The sequence below is a fragment of the Protomyctophum bolini genome (genome assembly GCF_963924005.1).
Source record: "Protomyctophum bolini genome assembly, chromosome: 17".
In the NCBI taxonomy this organism is placed as follows: Eukaryota; Metazoa; Chordata; class Actinopteri; order Myctophiformes; family Myctophidae; genus Protomyctophum; species Protomyctophum bolini.
The window spans coordinates 8,949,268-8,966,947 of NC_137878.1; the positions used below are offsets into that span (position 1 = coordinate 8,949,268).

Here is a 17,680-nt window from a genome sequence, read left to right on the forward strand (position 1 = left end):
CAATACAATGTACGAGTGTGTGCTTGGATGTGTTAAAGATATTTGCACACAGTCACTCACTTGCACAGTACAACCATTTTAGTTAAAAATGTTCGCTCTGAAATATATATCCAAAAGATTTGCAGACCCCTTTTTCACGACTTTTAAAAAATAGCAGACCTACAAGCTCTTGAAAAATAGCAGATCTACAAGCTCGTAGCTTGTAGATCTGCTATTTTTCAATAGCTAAATTAGAACAGAATGCTTAAAACACCAACAGGGGTTCCAGACCCCAAAAATGGGTTAACCTTAACGTTTGCCTATTACGAGTGACACGCACGGAATAGGGATGCTGGGGTTCATGTGGTTGATCTCAGTGACATTCTCAGGTGTACCCTTAATGTAAACACCCACAACACCAGAGGGAGCGCAACAAACCATGTACAACCCAGATTCGGCACAAACAAGGGACTAAATTATCTTCGCTCCTATATGCCACCAAAATGTGGAACGCCCTACCAACAGTCATTAAGACATGTGAATCCCTCGACTCCTTCAAAACCGCTCTCAAAGGGCACCTTGGCTGCAATTCGAAACTGGCCCCCGTAAAATCTGATCAATGGCAGACAGACAAACACACACTGCACTTTGCCTCTCCCCTCCTCTCCAGGTTTAAAATAAGCAGTGACTCAGCTAACCATGGGGTCCTCCTGTAGTTCCACCACACAGCCATGGAAATCATTTCAGAGCGAGAGAGTCCTTTGGGGGTGCCTCTTAGATCTCCAAACAGCGTCTGGATAAGCTGAAATGTCATCTATGCTTTCAAGGGACAGCAGGGACAATGGAGTAGGACTGAAGTGAAAGAAACAAAAGGTCTAAAAGCCACACCAGCGACACCTAGAGGCTGTGTGCTGCTACTTGCACGGTAACACACAAGAGCAACATCAAAGTGGTTTGAACCAAGCTCACCAGCGGCCACCGAGAGGAAGCACTGAAGCCAAATGGCAGCGACGACTTTGTCACCGAACAAAAACATGTTCCTCGACTACCGTCTTTCACTGAGGAAAACTAAATGGAAACTAAATGAAAACTAAGCTACAGTATGATGACTAAAACTAAGACTGAATATATATATATAATATATACTAAAAAATCACACACGTGTGAACTGAGTGGTGCAATTCCCCCACCCCCCCCCTCTCTCTCTCTCTCTCTCTCTCATTAGAGACACAGCACTACCCCTCTCTCTGTTTCTGGCGCCCCCTACTGCTATTAATATGTCACATACTCGTGCTCATTGAGGTACACAAACAGGTACATACACGGACATTGCTGGTTGTAGGAGTGGTTGCACCACTCAAAAAATGTAGAAAATCTAAAGCAGCAGATAAGGAAAAAAATCCAAAATTGCAGAAAGTGTCAAATCAGCCATTTACGACGGCATCAAGGCCCGCCAAAGTATAATTTTAGTCGGCTAAATCAACTGTAGATATAGTCGACAGAAATCTCGTGATATTCAGTCGACTAAACACTAAAACATTCCAGGTGACAAAAGAATGTGACTAAAACTAAATGAAAACTATTCAAGAGACTATGACTAAAACTAAAATCTAAATTGTATAGTTTCAGACATATAGTCTCACGGCTTCGCGAGGAATCTAACGGGGAAAATGACGCCCCCCTCTGGAGCCTTTGAGTCTCTATGGGAGTATATGCGGATGTGCGCTGCATGGGTGAGCAACTCCGTGCCAAGTGGATGGGAGGGGAACTCTTATTATTTATAACTCTACGGAGTGAGCCAACTGGCATGGCCATGCTTTGCCCATGAGTGTTCCTTTCACAAGTGATGCTAAAAATGAAAGGTTGACATTTTTTGGCCAGAGCGTGGCACTAGAGCAGAGGTTTTCAACGAGGGACCACCACCACCATGAATCAACCTGGGGACCACTGTTGTGTTGGGTGTGTTGGGGATATGGGCTAAGATCAGGGCTATTCTAACACTTGCTATATGCATTCCCATGGGTACACATCCCACTGTTTCTCAACCAATGGTCCACTGACTATACTAATCATTTCCTGATAAAAATGACTCAGACAATACGCTGCACTCCCCCCTCTCGAGATTCTAACTCCCTTTTTCTGCTGAACTAGTGGAAAGAAAATGTAAAAAAAAACAAATCCTACATTTCTAAATGCATGGTCAGGGTCCAGGGGAATACCTTCACGGACCACCAGTGAGTGGTCCACCTGTTGGAAACCCCTTGCACTATAGAGGAAAGGTCATGACGTCGCTCAAATAGTTGGTGTTCATTCATTCCCAGCCAGAAGAACGCAATGTGTTCAATAAGTATGCCAGTGGCCCAAAGGGCACCGCTCTAGAGCGCCCCCCCCACCTTCACCTAATGTGGCCCTCATGTTAATACCGGAATACTGATATAATATTGGTTTCAGCCGTTTACAATTCCACAACATGCAGCAAACATGACACGCTTTAATTACTTCAGTCTAAATTAGTATAGCTTCATTGCTCAACACGGGTATAATAAAAAGGGATTTGAAATTACATAAAAATTAAAATCTTCGGGATTCCAATTCAAAAATAGCAAAAACTAAAATTCAAGATTTCAATTTGAATAATATAGCAAAAAATAGCTGATCTACAAGCTCAAAACGCGTCGCAGCGTGGCGCGTTTTGAGCTTGTAGATCCGCAATTTTTTCCTACGACAGTAATACAGTATATGGCCCTATACAGGGACTGAGTGTGGAAATATATTGGCCCTCTCCATCGTCAACGTTGCCCACCCCTGCTCTAGAGGCTCCAACGGGCACCGCTCTAGTATATATATATATATATATATATATATATAACCACATTAAGCACACAGTCAAAAGCACATGCAGGCTCACCTTCGGACAGGTGTGCAGTGTGGGGTGTCTGCGTCTCCTTGCAATAAGCCACCACCTCTCTGGGCAGGAAGTCCACTTGTGTGATCTTAGAGGCTCCCAGCCTGTGCATCTTACGCCTGGGGAAAACACACACACAGAGCCATGAGCAGTGGTGGAAGAAAGTATACTCACTTTACTTAAGTAAAAGTAGCAATATGGAAGTACTCCGTTATACAAGTAAAAGTCCAGAACTCAAGTATTGGCGTCAAAATGTACTACCATTTTTTATCCCCATTTGGTGCTTTAAGCCAGGTGTTCCCAAACTTTTTTGGACCAGGTACCCCTTTTGGGGTAGATATTTTTCCAGGTACCACCTCATCCTCGCAACACGGATAACAATATATTTACAACCACAAGCAGTGTTTCCTACAGGAAAAAGCTTTGGCATGGTGCTGGGCACAGGCCGCAATTTTGATTAATTAATTAATTTGATTCATTAATTAATAAGATTAATACATTAAGATTAATTTGTATTATTGCTCTTGTATTGCTATTGGAGACACTGGGGGGACACTGGGGGACACTGGGCAGGCACTGAGGAGGCACTGGGGAGGCACTCAGGGGCACACTGGGGAGGCACTCGGGGGGCACACTGGGGAGGCATTGCGGAGGCACTCGGGGGGACACTGTCTAAATGTAGACGTCTAAATGTAGACGTCTAAATGTAGACGTCTAAATGTGTACGTCTTCTCTTATGGGGGTCCCTGGCATATCTTTTCAAATGGGGGTCCACAGGCTAAGTAGTGTCAATTTGGGGGTCCTTGACATGAAAAAGTTTGGGAACCACTGCTTTAAACACTTTAGCACTTTATGAACGTGAACAAAATAGATGGGTCCCCCCTGGAACTCCCTCAGGTACCCCTGGGGGTCCCCGGACCCCACTTTGGGAACCACTGCTTTAAGCATTATGTTATACTTTAGCTATTGAAAAATAGCAGATCTACAAGTGGCGCGCTACGAACTTGTAGGTCTGCTATTTTTGAAAAGTTGTGAAAATGTGGCGCAAATATTTGAATATATATTTCAGAGCGAACATTTTTAACTAAAATATTGGCTTCTGGGGGGGTCCCCCTGAAACTACATATTTTGAGATGGGGGTCCGTGGCCCAATAAGAGATAATTCTGGGGGTCCATGACATGAAAAAGGTTGAGCACCGCTGACACATATAGAAACATGGGGTTTTTCAGAAAAACTTTAGGATTTAGAAGCTTTTTTTTTTAATCGACCTCAGTCCTAAATGGGTTAAAGTACCAAAAGTAGAAAGGACTATGTCAAGTTTTCAAATGTATGAAAAATAGCACATTATTGTCAGATTGTCCCAAAATGTATCAGGAGAGAGTAAAAGAGGAGAGAGAACGTACCCGAGCTCAGAGTCTGCCTGCAGCTGCAGCACGGATGGGTCTGTGTCCCACTGCAGTGTCCTGACATCACCAGCAGGGGGAGCAAAGGGGCAGAAGAGGACAGGCATGGTTTTTACAGTACACACACACACTTGACAGATGACCTACAATTACATACTGACACACCCACAGGAAGAAGAAAGGACACAAGCATGGATGCACACAAACATGCTTACACATACACACACGGGCGCGCGCACACACACACACACAGACACACACACACACACACACACACGTCATCTAGAGAATGGCTTCATCTGGGACGTTCAGCTTGAATAACAAGGAAAGGCCATGACATTGAACAAATGTGGTTTAGACAGGGGAATTGTGGGGAAACTGGAGGTCTTTACGTTATTTCTTAGTAGGCCTACTTAAATGTCGTGTGTGTATTTAAAGGCGATAGTAGTGTATATCTCTTGATCTTCTGCCAAGGAGACGCCACGTGAGGCTGAAAACATCAGGCGGTTCATGGGAGAATAATGTAAGGGTTGCGTGTAAAAAAATAAATAAACTTGATTGATGTCTATGGAGGTAACAGTAAACCTGATAGCATACAAGGTCATATGATCATGGGAAATGATATTAAGGCATTGTTTTCAATGACCTACTCCATCACAAATATGTACATATGTACACACACACACACACACACACACACACACACACACACACACACACACAGTAAATGTAGTTAAATAAAGGCATAAAGAATTCAATTGCTGTATTTTGATACATTGAAACAACTGAACAATGCATTCTATAGAAAGATTATAACTTAAACTAAATGCATAACATACAGTGTACAGTAAACTGTATGCATGTATTGTAATGCATTACCAAAAAAGGTTCAATGAGGAACTGGAAAGAAATTTGGTTTATAATATTATATATAATATATTGGTAATACATATACATATTATGAGAAATACCGGTATATCATTGGAAATATAGAACCTTTTTTGAATGAGTACTGCATATGACAAAAGTTAAAGTGTCGTTGTGTTTTTAGTCTCCTTCATGTGGACACTATAGGTGGTGAGGATTAGCACTTGCGCTACTGCTAACACACTGTAAGCAATGCATCTACTAATTGTACAATTGTGCAATGAGCAATGTGATTGTGATTGTGATGTCCCTTGGTCAGTTCACAAGTCTTCGCTTGCCAACATAATGGTGTGGAGTGAACATGCCCATTAGCCCTTCAGTTGGTGCCACGTGGCCCCCTTTCCACCGGTTGGGAACCGGTTCAGTTCTTTTTGGTTCTTAGTTCAAGAGCCAGACCTCCAAAATTGGAACGTGAATTATGAATTCAGTGGGCAAAACCATACCTATATTAAATTGTTTATAGGATCAATATAAGTAAATGAATATATATTATATAACCATTCCACAGTAGTAGCTTTTTCATATTTTAAATTTGTTGCATATTTTCGTATAATAATTTAGGTGTAATGCCTAATTTGCATATTTCAAATTAAAAGTTTTGTAATACAATATATCATTGTCTTTGTGCAAGTAATCAACTGGGGAAGTTTCATGGTGATAACAATTTAACATGGGTATAGTTTTGCACACTCAATTCACAATTATAAGGTTCACATTTTGGAGGGTCTGTATTTTGCGTGTCTTAAGTACCAGGTCTTATTCCCTAACTTGAGTAAACTAAAGACCTGGAGGCGTGATCAATGCTCTTTGGACACTCAGAATAGCCAAATGGCATTGATCACGCCTCCAGGTCTTTAGTTTACTCAAGTTAGGGAATAAGACCTGGTACTTAAGACACGCAAAATACAGACCCTGTAGGCTCATGGGACTAAGAACCAAAAAGAACTGAAGTGGTTCCAAACCGGTGGAAAAGGGGCCTACTGTATATAGTGCCATTCGAAAAGAACCTATTTCCCCTGACAGGACGAGTGGTTTAACAGTAAACAGCATTACAGAAATGGCACAACATTACGAACCAGAGTGTTCCGTCAACCGTGCCCTTTGCGTTGCTCAGCCCAAGCGAGTGGAAATCTCTCGAGCCTAACTGATGTTATACAGAGGGGGAAAAAACGAGACCCCTGACAGGTACTACTGATGTTACAGGCAGCGAGATAGAGAGGAAGGCTAAATTGCCACTGCGTTGTCTTTTGGTTTCTTATAAGCACGACATGATGTGCCTTCCTGTTTGTGTTCAAGTGAGGGCTAGAGAGGGATCGAGGGGCATTCCTGGGTTTGAGGTGAAAATGCTTACCTGTCACTCTGTGCTTGAGACTTGTTTTTAGAGATACCTGACCTAAGAGGACACACACACACACAAAACACACACACACACACACACGCACACACACGCACACGCACACACAGCCACAGATGGAGATGCTCAAAAATGGCATGCCATACTCCGGGGTGGATTTGGGGTTGGAAGGTTTTCATTCCAAGGGACTTGAAAACTATAACTCACCGTTTTGTAAAATCCAATTTGTAAAACCTAAAAAGAAATCAGAAATCATCACCTCACCGTAAGATATACAGTATTTTTTGGGGGGGGGGGAACCCAGTTTGGCTCTGACAAGATATATACTTCTACCCCAATTCCACCCCTTGCTGTATCACAATGGAACACAACCTCACAGTGATCGGCCACCGAGTCCAAAATGGAAAGATCTTGAATAAAATGATGACACTTTTTCTTCTCAGTGTCAAATATAATTAATTGTGCAGACTTTTCGAATTAAGGTGCTGTGCTGATATCATGAGAAAGATTAACGTGTGTGTGTGTGTGTGTGTGTGTGTGTGTGTGTGAGAGAGATACAGAATATGAGCTATCGCTTATGTTATGAATAAGCATGATACTACAGAATACAATGACTGAGCGAGCGTCTATCGTACTGTGGACTCAGTGTTCACACTGAGTCCTAATAAGTAATACTTTTACATTTCTGTTTTAAGCCTATTCCACATTCTAAACATATTTGGTCCAGAGGCGCACCAAGGATGCTTTCTGAAAGTGTATCAATATATTACTCAATGTTACAGTACGTTACAGTATGCTGTACCAGCTCAGTGGCCTGTTGTGGATATAGTTTGACTGCCATATGAGTCTGCAACGTCGGGGGTTCAATCCCTGGTCGTGTCATACCACAGATGACTATAACAAAATGGTACCCAATGCCTCCCTGTTTGGCACTCATCGTCAAGGGTTGGATTGGCGTTGAGTCCACGTGACATGATACTAGCATCATCACATCCAGGGGGTGTAGGCCTACAGTATACTTGTACTGTACACCAGGCTGCCTCAGTGCTACAGTAAGTAAACAGACCTACAGTATGGGCCACATGGCTCAGGAACCGTATTTACTGTGGCCATTAATTAACAGCAACGCATGGGATGTTGAGACAAAAATGACAAATACTACATCCAAAGGTTAACAGGACACCACCACAACACCAACGACACTTACTGAGGCTGAGCCTTACCTATACCTGTCATCCCATTGACGAAGGAAAGAGAGATAGAATTTGTCAGAAAGGAAAGTGGCCTTTTTTCCCCTTCTCTTTATGAGATCAAAATAATGACCACACTTTGATTGAGCCATGCAACGGCTTGAAGAAACCACAGGTTTTCTAAAATGGTGACCTCTCAAAGTGCATCCCTGGTGAATTAGGTATGAGCGAAACTTAACATAACTTTCCTTTATATGGTCTACTCTACATAATGGTCGGTCAGCTCATGTTGCATTGCTTAAGAAAATCTTAAAAGTGAATTGGTTGAATTCAGAAGCCTTTCGTCAGAGTCACCTCCTATTTTCTCTACGACCACTTTCAACCTGGCATCCCTATTTTTTTCCAAAGAATAAAAATAATAATAATATATATATATATATAATATAAATAGAAAATGTTCTAAAATAGTGAAAATAGCTGATACAAGCTCATAATATTCTGAGCTTGTTGATTGGCTATTTGTGTTGCAATACTAAGTATACAAGGCTTAAGTGGTTAATTCATTTTAGGCAGGACAAGTCAAGGGATATTTATTTAACTTAATCTAGCAAAGGAGTCTGACATTCAAATTCGTTTCTGAGTGACATTCACGATTTATTCTCGACGTACCTGCCCGCTGTCGCCCCGTCGACTGAGTCCTGGCTCCCGGTTTCACTGGGCGTGCTCACTGATTTGGAGGGGGACATGGGGTTCGGGACTAAATAATGAAAATAACACGATTCTGACATTAAAGGCTGCAGTGGATGGACTGGTGAACCCAGGTGTTGCCAATGAGAAGGAATGGGGGGGCCCGTCAACCGAAACAAAACAACAAAGATGGGATGACACAATGCATATGGTGTGTAAAGCAAAGCAAAGAAAAATACACAATGAAAGATAAAGAATGGAGAAAAAAAACAAAAAGGGGAACAGAGCGTCAAACGAATCCTTTGAATTGCATTCAAAACTAATTTAGCAGGGATAGTTTACACTATGAAATGTGACTAATTTTGACTGAGGGACAGCCATTGGAATTTTTTTGAATTTTCGTTTTCATGTCATATGAAAGCAGGGAATCATAGCTTCAAATTGACATATTGGTTGTTCAGTTTGACTCACCAGTTTTGGAGATATGGCTTACAGAGTAATGTCTTGCAGAAAACAGCGAGTTGAGGAAACAGGCTTGAAAGGTTCACTTCTGTGACCTCTAACACCTAGCTACATGTTTTAAGCATTTATTTCATATTTACATTTCAGCTCTGACACTTATTTCAGACATGCTCTATGTGTGAAGAGTCTGCCTGTGGTATTAACTCATTTTGGATAAGAAAAAAAAAATAACGTTTTTCTCCTCTGGTGAAAAGCTGGAGTTTGCGCGATGGCAGGCTCTCAGTCAAATCTGGTCACAAATGTATTAAGAAGCTAATTAAAACCAGAATAGAGACAGCAGTGACCTAATTCTGACACTGCCAATAATGTTTATCAGGAGCGAAAGGGATTTGGGGAATTGCAGTCAATTGATCAGATTTCTATTAAGTGGAAGGAGGATAAATGAAAAGACACATGTATTTCTATTTGTTTGTCTTAAAACAAGTATGATTGTACTTCAAGGTATGCACACACACAAGGAAACAAATGAGTCAACTTAAAGATGACAAAAGCAAAATAGTGTCATGAGGATGTCCAATCAAATGGGTTGAAAATGTTTGCGTCAATGTCAGTGCTTGCAGAGCAACCAGAAGCACTGGATGAAATGACGTGAAGCCGGATTTACTACGCATACATTCATGATAGCGTAGTGCAGAACATGGGAAATAACAGAGAACAAAAAAACGTCTGAAATGATGAAAACATAAAAAATGCTCATAAGAAAAGAGATGAGGGCCATGTGTACTTTAAAGCATGCATGTCCTACCTAGACACTATCTAAAGCATGCAGTCTGCCACAAACCCTTTGCCAGGTACGGTATTAATTAAAGAACCATAGTTCCAATACATCGTCTATTCACTGCTTCCGACAGAAAGATTTTTATTTGATATATTTTTTTATCCAAACATTACTGAATTTACCGGTAGTCGGTATTGTCTAAACATCATCCGTTTCAGTACGTACGTAGGACAGGTATACTCGTCATGATTAATTAATTTTGCGCCATGTGCGCTGATTACACATGACGAGCAGGGTCGTCATGAGGCGTTTAATATCGCTGTAACATTGCCTGGTTGTTTCTCATTCATTGAATCGCTCCGGTTGCTATATGCATGGTCCCGCACTGCAAAACCTTCTCAATAGCCATTAGCCTCTGTTTTAGGCCGCGTCTTTGCAGGCTTTTTTTCTCTGAAACTAAAGCGCTGTCCGTGGTGTTGAACAGATCGGCGATGTTCGGGTGTCTTTTCTGATTATCCGTTGAGCGCTGTCTAGTATGGGCATAATTTTAGCTCGGTATAGCATTAACTTTAGCATTCAAGATGGAAGCCAAAAGCGGACGCTTTTTTTTTGTGGAATAGCCTGAAATCACCCGGCACCCAAGCGCCATACCAGCTTCGTCCAGCAGGCATTGTGTTAATAGTGAATAAGTCATGATGAACTTCAGATTTTGTACATAAATCAACCTTTATCTCCAGGGATAATGTTGGGCCTAAATGCAACGAATAACACACACATGGCCAATTCATGTCATGTTAGTACTGTAACTGACAAGCCAAGACTATGACAAATTATATTCCAACGTGGTTGCCAGAAAAAGACGTTGGCAACCGTTTCTGCAAACCACATTGTTGAATTTAAATTGTTTTGGTCCAAAAACATTATACTGTACATTTCCAGATGCATGCCATGTCGACTTAATACTAGATCTCCTTAGTTTTTCTTATTTCCATGATTCCATCCTATATCGGTATAAGCAACTCGAATGTCGCTGAACCGTCGGCCCTGCTCATGTGACTCAATTCGATTTTGACGGTGCGCCTGCCTCGAAACGTCATGAGTATCAAAGCATCCATGGCTTGCAGAAATGTAAAATGGCAAAAGAAATTGTACAACACATACATATTGTATAACTAGGTTGTATATAGCATGCATCTGCTGGATGGTGTGCATTCTTTCAAGTTTACTACATACAGTATGGTTCTATACAGTAGACCAGAGCAAAAACTAAAAACTCTAAATGTCCCAGTTGTTAGGGCCAAATAAATTCTGAATATCCCGTTGCAATTTAATAGACGAAAGGCCATAATATCATTTGATGGTGTATCATTTGTAACGTGTAATGGGATGTACCTAGTGGAGGCTCCGGTGAAATGCCAATGCTCTGCAGCAAGGCCTCGGTCTCCCTGCGCTTGCGATCCAGGTCGGAGTCCTCTGGGGCGGCCTCTTTCTTCTGCTGGCTCTCTGCCTGCACACACAGCACACAACAACACACGGCCAGTTATCCATTGTGGGTTCAAACACGGGTACACCAATGCACACTACACTCCATTTTGGAAAGAACTCGGGGGGCCCCTTCCCTACGCTTCCTTCACAGGTGTTACCGCGCTGATACTAATGATTCCGGCTCTGTTCCATTCTGGGTGCTGCTATTGAGTGTGTAAGGCTCACTGGAAATACGAAATACGTCTAAAAGTGTTCTTGAGTGGGTTCCAAAATGGACCCTTACAGGTCCATTTTTAGATTAGATTAGATTCAATTTATTGTCACTGCACATAGTATACAAATACTTTGACAATTAAATGAATTTGGTTCCTATTGTACACTCTCAGGGGGTCCTTGAAATGATAAAGTTTGAGAACCACTGCACACTAAATAGAACCTTAATTAGTATAATCGGTAACACCTGTGAAGGAAGTAGGGAAGCGGCCCGGAAGTAGGAAGAGTTATTCTGTGTGCATAGAGCCCATTGCATTCATGCATAATAATTACTGTCGATACGTGTTTTCGAAATGAAAATGTGTTGGGGGGGGGGGGGGGGGGGGGGTCTTGAGGAGCAAAGATAGATGCAAATCATGCAAGTGAACACACATGCAAGCACACACACAGAAAGACTTCTGGAAAAGATTATACTGTAGTTCTGAATCATCATTTCACACACATGCAGTCACACATGTACATTACATTTTAGTCTAGTTTTTCCTCTGTTGACGAAATTGTTTAGTCTTGGATTTAGTCATCATAGCTTATAGTTTTCATTTAGTTTCCATTTAGTTTTTGTCAGGGAAAAAAAGGTAGTCGACGAAACATTTTTCGTCATAGTATTAGGGCCGATTCATACTCCTATTTTACCGCTGTTTCGGCGCTGTAGTGCCGAAATGATTTCGGCTCGTCAGAAATTTTCAGTAGCACCGAAAAGCCGACTTTAGGACGGTACCCGCCCGCCCTAAAATAGGCTCTAAAATAGGAGTATGAATTAGTTAGTTCGACAAAATCAACACTGGTGAGAGGGAGCAAGCAGACACGCAGACCATGCAGACAGTGATGAGATGTCACATGTGTGGAATTTACTCACTTTTCGGCTCACTTTTCTTCTTACCTCTTTCCTCTTCCTCTCCTCCTCCTTTCTCTTCTTCTCCTCTCGGATCTGGGCCAGGCGCTGCTTCTTGCGCTCCAGCTCGGCTTTTAGGTCACTTTTGTCTGACATGGTCTCGTCGTGTTGTGCTCGTGCTGTGTACAGAGGAGAAGACCATGTGTGACACTGTGTGCGCACCGCACTGAGTGACCTTTATTGCATCAATTGCATGATATTTTTTCACAATATGCACTGGTGATTCGATCTGGCAAGAATGTACAATTCCGTCAACCTCTACTCTACAACACTTTCAACAGATGGGGTATTACTATTTATATGAACTCAACCCGATCTCACAGAAGACGGTGCCACTCCCGTCATGGTCTATTGGGAGGATTTCACTGTAATTCAGTATTTAAGTCCGACGTCATTTTGTAGTGCTACGTCATTGTAAATAGAATATCTAAACGCGTGAATCTTTTTACAGTGACGTTATTTTTTCAGAAAGGAAGCCATTGAGGGTTAAAATGGGTCTTAATGCTTCCAACTTGAGTAGAATTATTAATGTTTTGTACAAGTGTCCATGACAACAAAAATATACGATGTGGAGACAATAAAGACTATTATTATCATTATTATTGAAGGTGGTAACAGTCCATTTGCTCAGTAAAATATTTCGGGGGCATATTTAGAAGGTGTGCAGGCTTGAGTATGTTGAATCTAGTTTGCATTAATGAGGATTTAGTTGACACAATGAAATAAAATGGCGATAGTATCCAGTGTGGGGCAGACGGCCTGTCACAGACGGCCTGTCACAGCCAGATTTGGAAGAGCAGCGCAGCTTTGTTGTTGCGAGGACAGCGGTAAAATGAGACTTTCGTGGTTGTTTTCGTCTCAGATTTAGTCCGACGGAGCGTCACAGTATAACACTATGGGGACACAAAAGCGACACAGAAGTAGGACCCGGAAGTATCTCAGGAGGGGGCGCTCACGTCACAGCTAAAATACTGAATATGTACGGATTTGGTTTTCTAGGCGTGTATTGCAATTCCGTACATAGTAACGCATTTCTGTGAGACAGGGTATAGATAAACTAGACCTGTGACTGTCGGCCACCGGCCTACTTAAGAACGATGCAAGTTCAGAATACATCTCCATATATGGATATGGAGATGTATCCGTCTGTCTGCCTGTGTGCAGAGTACAAGAGTGCACACATAATGTCGAATTTGAAGTCGGTGGGGCGAACGCTTCCAGAGTTACGTGTTTTACAGACGTACACATGTGCATACGTATGTACGTATACAGTATGTACTACACACAGAGACTTGGTGCATTCATAATTAGATGTGTATCATTTTGCAGACCCAGCTGCAAATAATGAGTGCAAGGAAAGACATTGTAGGAACTAGGTAGGTAGGCCACATTGGCGTGACACTGACGGGGACACAGACAGCAACCGTTACTATATTTGGGGCAGCACTGCCACTGTAAGTGCTCTACTTTTAAGTAAAATGTTGAACAGGACAGGCAACTATATATAGTGCAGAACATTTTGTTTCCTGTTGAAATTTCAACCAAATATATGTTTGCTTTGCTAACTAACCATATGCGTTTGCTAGTTAGTTGTAGAAAATATTTAAAATCCTCCATAAACCCACAGCTTGTTGTGATGATTCCAATAAACCCTGTTACGTTTAGTGGAGCAGAGCTTTTCAAATGAGCCACAATTAACATGCACAGGAACAGCAGCAACAGCATGACCTGAATGGAGCGTATAACCATAACTATAGTATAATTAGCAACACCTGCGTCTATCCTACTATTTCATGTCAAAATTGCCAACAGGGCTACTGAAGTCACCCACACAAACAAGGGACTAAATAATGTGGAACGCCCTACAAACTGTCATTAAGACATGTGAATCCCTTGACTCCTTCAAAACCGCTGTAATGCTTTTATGGTGTCGTCCACTCACAGTTAACAGTTTTTGTATTGAGTTGTGCTTGAAATGTACTGTAATTCTGCAAACTAATAAATACTTAATTCAATCAATCAATCAAAACACTCCACACTGTCATAGCTCGCCTGGGACCAACTGCTGTGTCATCATGAGTTCAAATAGGCCACACCCAAGCTCAAAGCACACACGTGTATGCCCTTACAATAATCAATACAGCTTTATTGTGCATATTCTAGGCCATAAATGTGTGGGTTACATATCAAACTGACCTCGAAATGTACCAGAAAATCTATGAAAGTTACAAATATTACTATTCTACAGAAAAGAAAGGAACAGACACGACAGCATGTCTATAAATAGATGCAGTCATCAAAGTAACAAATCTGTCGAGCATGTTAATTGGCACATTGTATGCAGCCTTGCTCATGTCGCAGACGCAGGTAAACCCTGGCATGGCACAACAATAAGACATTTCAGTGGAAGAGAAGAAGTGACAGAAGAAACAGGGCTGAAGCTTTGGGAGGACATGATATAAATGCCAATAAAAGCCTAATTCCAAAAATGTTATCAATTGCATGACGTCAAATAGGGCATGAAATGCCCCTTATCGCCTGTGAGGAGCTCACAGCAGACATTTAGGCGGCATATGATACAATAACTAACACAAATCTAAACCAACACGATGTTTTGTTTATGTTTTGCATACCTTAACGCCTGGAACTGATGCTGCTGATGGTGTGTCACCGGCAAAGATGCTGTCTCACTGTGGTGCTGCACTACCCCCGCCCGACCATTCACCACAATGACCACATCCTAAATAATACGGTCAAATTACGTCGACTCTGGATGTCTGCTGTGGATATCTAGTCAGTTCGCACCGCTGTCGTGGAGCTACCAATGACACCTTCTAAAACAGAACATTTCAGCGTAATGACCCAAAAATGACAAAGAAAGCAGGTGTATTGTTGTTGCACGCTGCATCTCTTCTCTGGGAGAAGCAGCTAGGATGAGAGTAGACCATGGATGAGACAGGAGGAGGAAGTCACCCTCCCTCCTTTCGCGGCGGTTGCAATGCCGCCATCTTCTGGCCAATTGTGGTAGCCTCTATTGCAGGGGGTTTCAATTGATTGTGAATGAGGGGACCACCTTTTGACCTCCGAGGTGGTGGAAAGCCTGGTGAGGCGAGGTTACCTTTTGATTGATTGATATATTGACAGATTGGATATTTACAGTACATTTCAAGCACAACTCAATACAAAACTGTGAACTGTGGACGACACCATAAAGCATTACACTCGTTTACAATAGGGTCCAGCCCACCATGTTCAATTCATCATAACATTTTGAGTAGGCCTACTACATAAACACTTCTATATAGCCATAAACAAGAAAGCATCATATAGTAGGTAAAAAGGGGGGAAAAACATATAGGCCTACACCCTACAGTGAGGGGGGAAAAGGGTGGGTGGGGGATTCAGACTTGAACAGGGGCCTGCAGTTTCGAATTGCAGCCGTCCGTGGGTGCCCTTTGAGAGCGGTTTTGAAGGAGTAGGGCATTCCACATGTTGTTGCCATAGGAGCGAAAAGATTTTAGTCCCTTTGTGCCGAATCTGGGTTGCACATAGTTTGTTGAGCTCCCTCTGGTGTTGTGGGTGTGGACTTCGTTGACATTAAGGAAGTATTTATACAGGTACATACCAACCTAATTTGATCCCACAGGACGTATAGGCTACCAGGCATGAGGCATAATTATGCCCGGTGGGCCAACCCTCGTGGGACAGTTTGGGCCTATAATGTTGAATTTAAAATGAAATTATAGTTGTCTGTTGGTTGTGTATCATTTAGGCTACAGTATGTTGTAGGCTACTGTAAATGTGGTGGTGGTCAAGGGCTTGTATCCTGCTACCCTAATAGACAGGGGTACATGAGCACCTGGCCGTTCATTCGTGCTCTATCTCCGACCAAGCCACACTTCCACCACACATCTCTCTATGCAAAATAAAACCTGCACACTCCCACAAAAGACATAGACTACATTGCATTCGCCAAAAATGTCTTCTTTACTGTTTAAATATTACTTTTCTGAAACACGCTATTCTTGCTCAACCTCAACAGCCTACGTCAGAATCGTCATGTTGGCGTCTACTACGCCAACTACGTTCACTTAATGGGGCCAGTCCTTCACAGTGACACACGCGTTAGATCAACCACGCGACCGGGATGGTTTCTACCCCTCAATGTCGTGCCTACTCTACACTGCCATCCCAAGTCCCCTCCCCCTTTCACTGCTCCTGTGTGTGACCTGTGAACTACTCTCTGACTGCACTGTGGCTTGATTTATATGTGCGAGGTTGAAATGTAATGCACATAAATTAATTATAGGTCCAGCAAGCAAATCATGATTGTCTGTTTGTGCTCAATAGGTCACCATCACATTCCGATTTTAGGTGTTGAGTTTTCTATGACATTTATTTGGGCCAGTAGTTTCATATCTATCCTTTTTCCGACCAACACAGAACATGCTAACGGTGTTAGCGCGTTAGCATCCATCTTGCTTTTGATTTATATGTGCGAGGTGGAAATGTAATGCACATAAATTAATTATAGGTCCAGCAAGCTAATCATGATTGTCTGTTTGTGCTCAATAGGTCACCATCACATTCCGATTTTAGGTGTTGTGTTTTGTATGACACTTTGGCCAGTAGTTTCATATCTATCCTTTTTCCTTTGACCAACACAGACCATGCTAACGGTGTTAGCGCGTTAGCATCACACAGCTTACAGCGTCAGTGTTGCATGAATACTTTCAACCATGACAATGCCGACTACTTTTGCTACACACACTTCCCAAGGATTATGGAGATGTCTTTATTTTTTTTTTAAGGTTGAGAAATGAAATAATTATGGTCGTTTCTAATCTCAGCATTTCACAAGAGAAAGACGTGGATGCCTTTCGCTGCGCTGTTGGCGTTGCCATGTCTCATAGAAACAAGTAAATAGGTCTTTAAAAATAATCCCAAAACAAGCGCATATAACAGGGGTCTGTAACCTATTTTAAATGAAGTGCCATGTTTTTATTTTCTAGATAGTGAGTCAGCCACAAGCTCACATCACAACAATAATCCATGTAATAACCACAATAACAATACTAATAATAATAATCATAATAATCCTGCTACCCTAATAGACAGGGGTACATAAGCACATGGCCGTTTATCCAACAGCTTTCTCCGACCCAACCACACTTTCACCACACATCTCTATATGCAAAATAAATTCGGCACACTCCCAGAATACATATAGGCTACATTTCATTGAAAGAAATGTCTTAATTACTGAATAAATATTACTTTTGTCAACCACGCCATTGTTGCTCAACATCACCAGCCTACGTCAGAATCGTCATGTTGGCGTCTA

At 42.0% G+C, this 17,680-nt stretch overlaps 1 protein-coding gene across 1 annotated transcript in view; it reads right to left on the bottom strand.

Annotated features, from left to right (window-relative positions):
* dync1i1a (dynein cytoplasmic 1 intermediate chain 1a) overlaps positions 1 to 12,443 on the bottom strand; it is a 71,286-nt gene extending 58,843 nt beyond the window's left edge. The window contains exons 1-6 of the mRNA XM_080787067.1: positions 12,325 to 12,443; positions 11,079 to 11,193; positions 8,429 to 8,516; positions 6,567 to 6,608; positions 4,289 to 4,348; positions 2,888 to 3,003 (exon numbers count right to left, since the gene is read on the bottom strand). Coding sequence (XP_080643193.1) covers positions 2,888 to 3,003; positions 4,289 to 4,348; positions 6,567 to 6,608; positions 8,429 to 8,516; positions 11,079 to 11,193; positions 12,325 to 12,432 — 529 coding nt within the window. The 5' untranslated portion in view covers positions 12,433 to 12,443. The remainder of the gene's footprint in view (positions 1 to 2,887; positions 3,004 to 4,288; positions 4,349 to 6,566; positions 6,609 to 8,428; positions 8,517 to 11,078; positions 11,194 to 12,324) is intronic.
* Between the last annotated feature and the right edge of the window lie 5,237 nt (positions 12,444 to 17,680).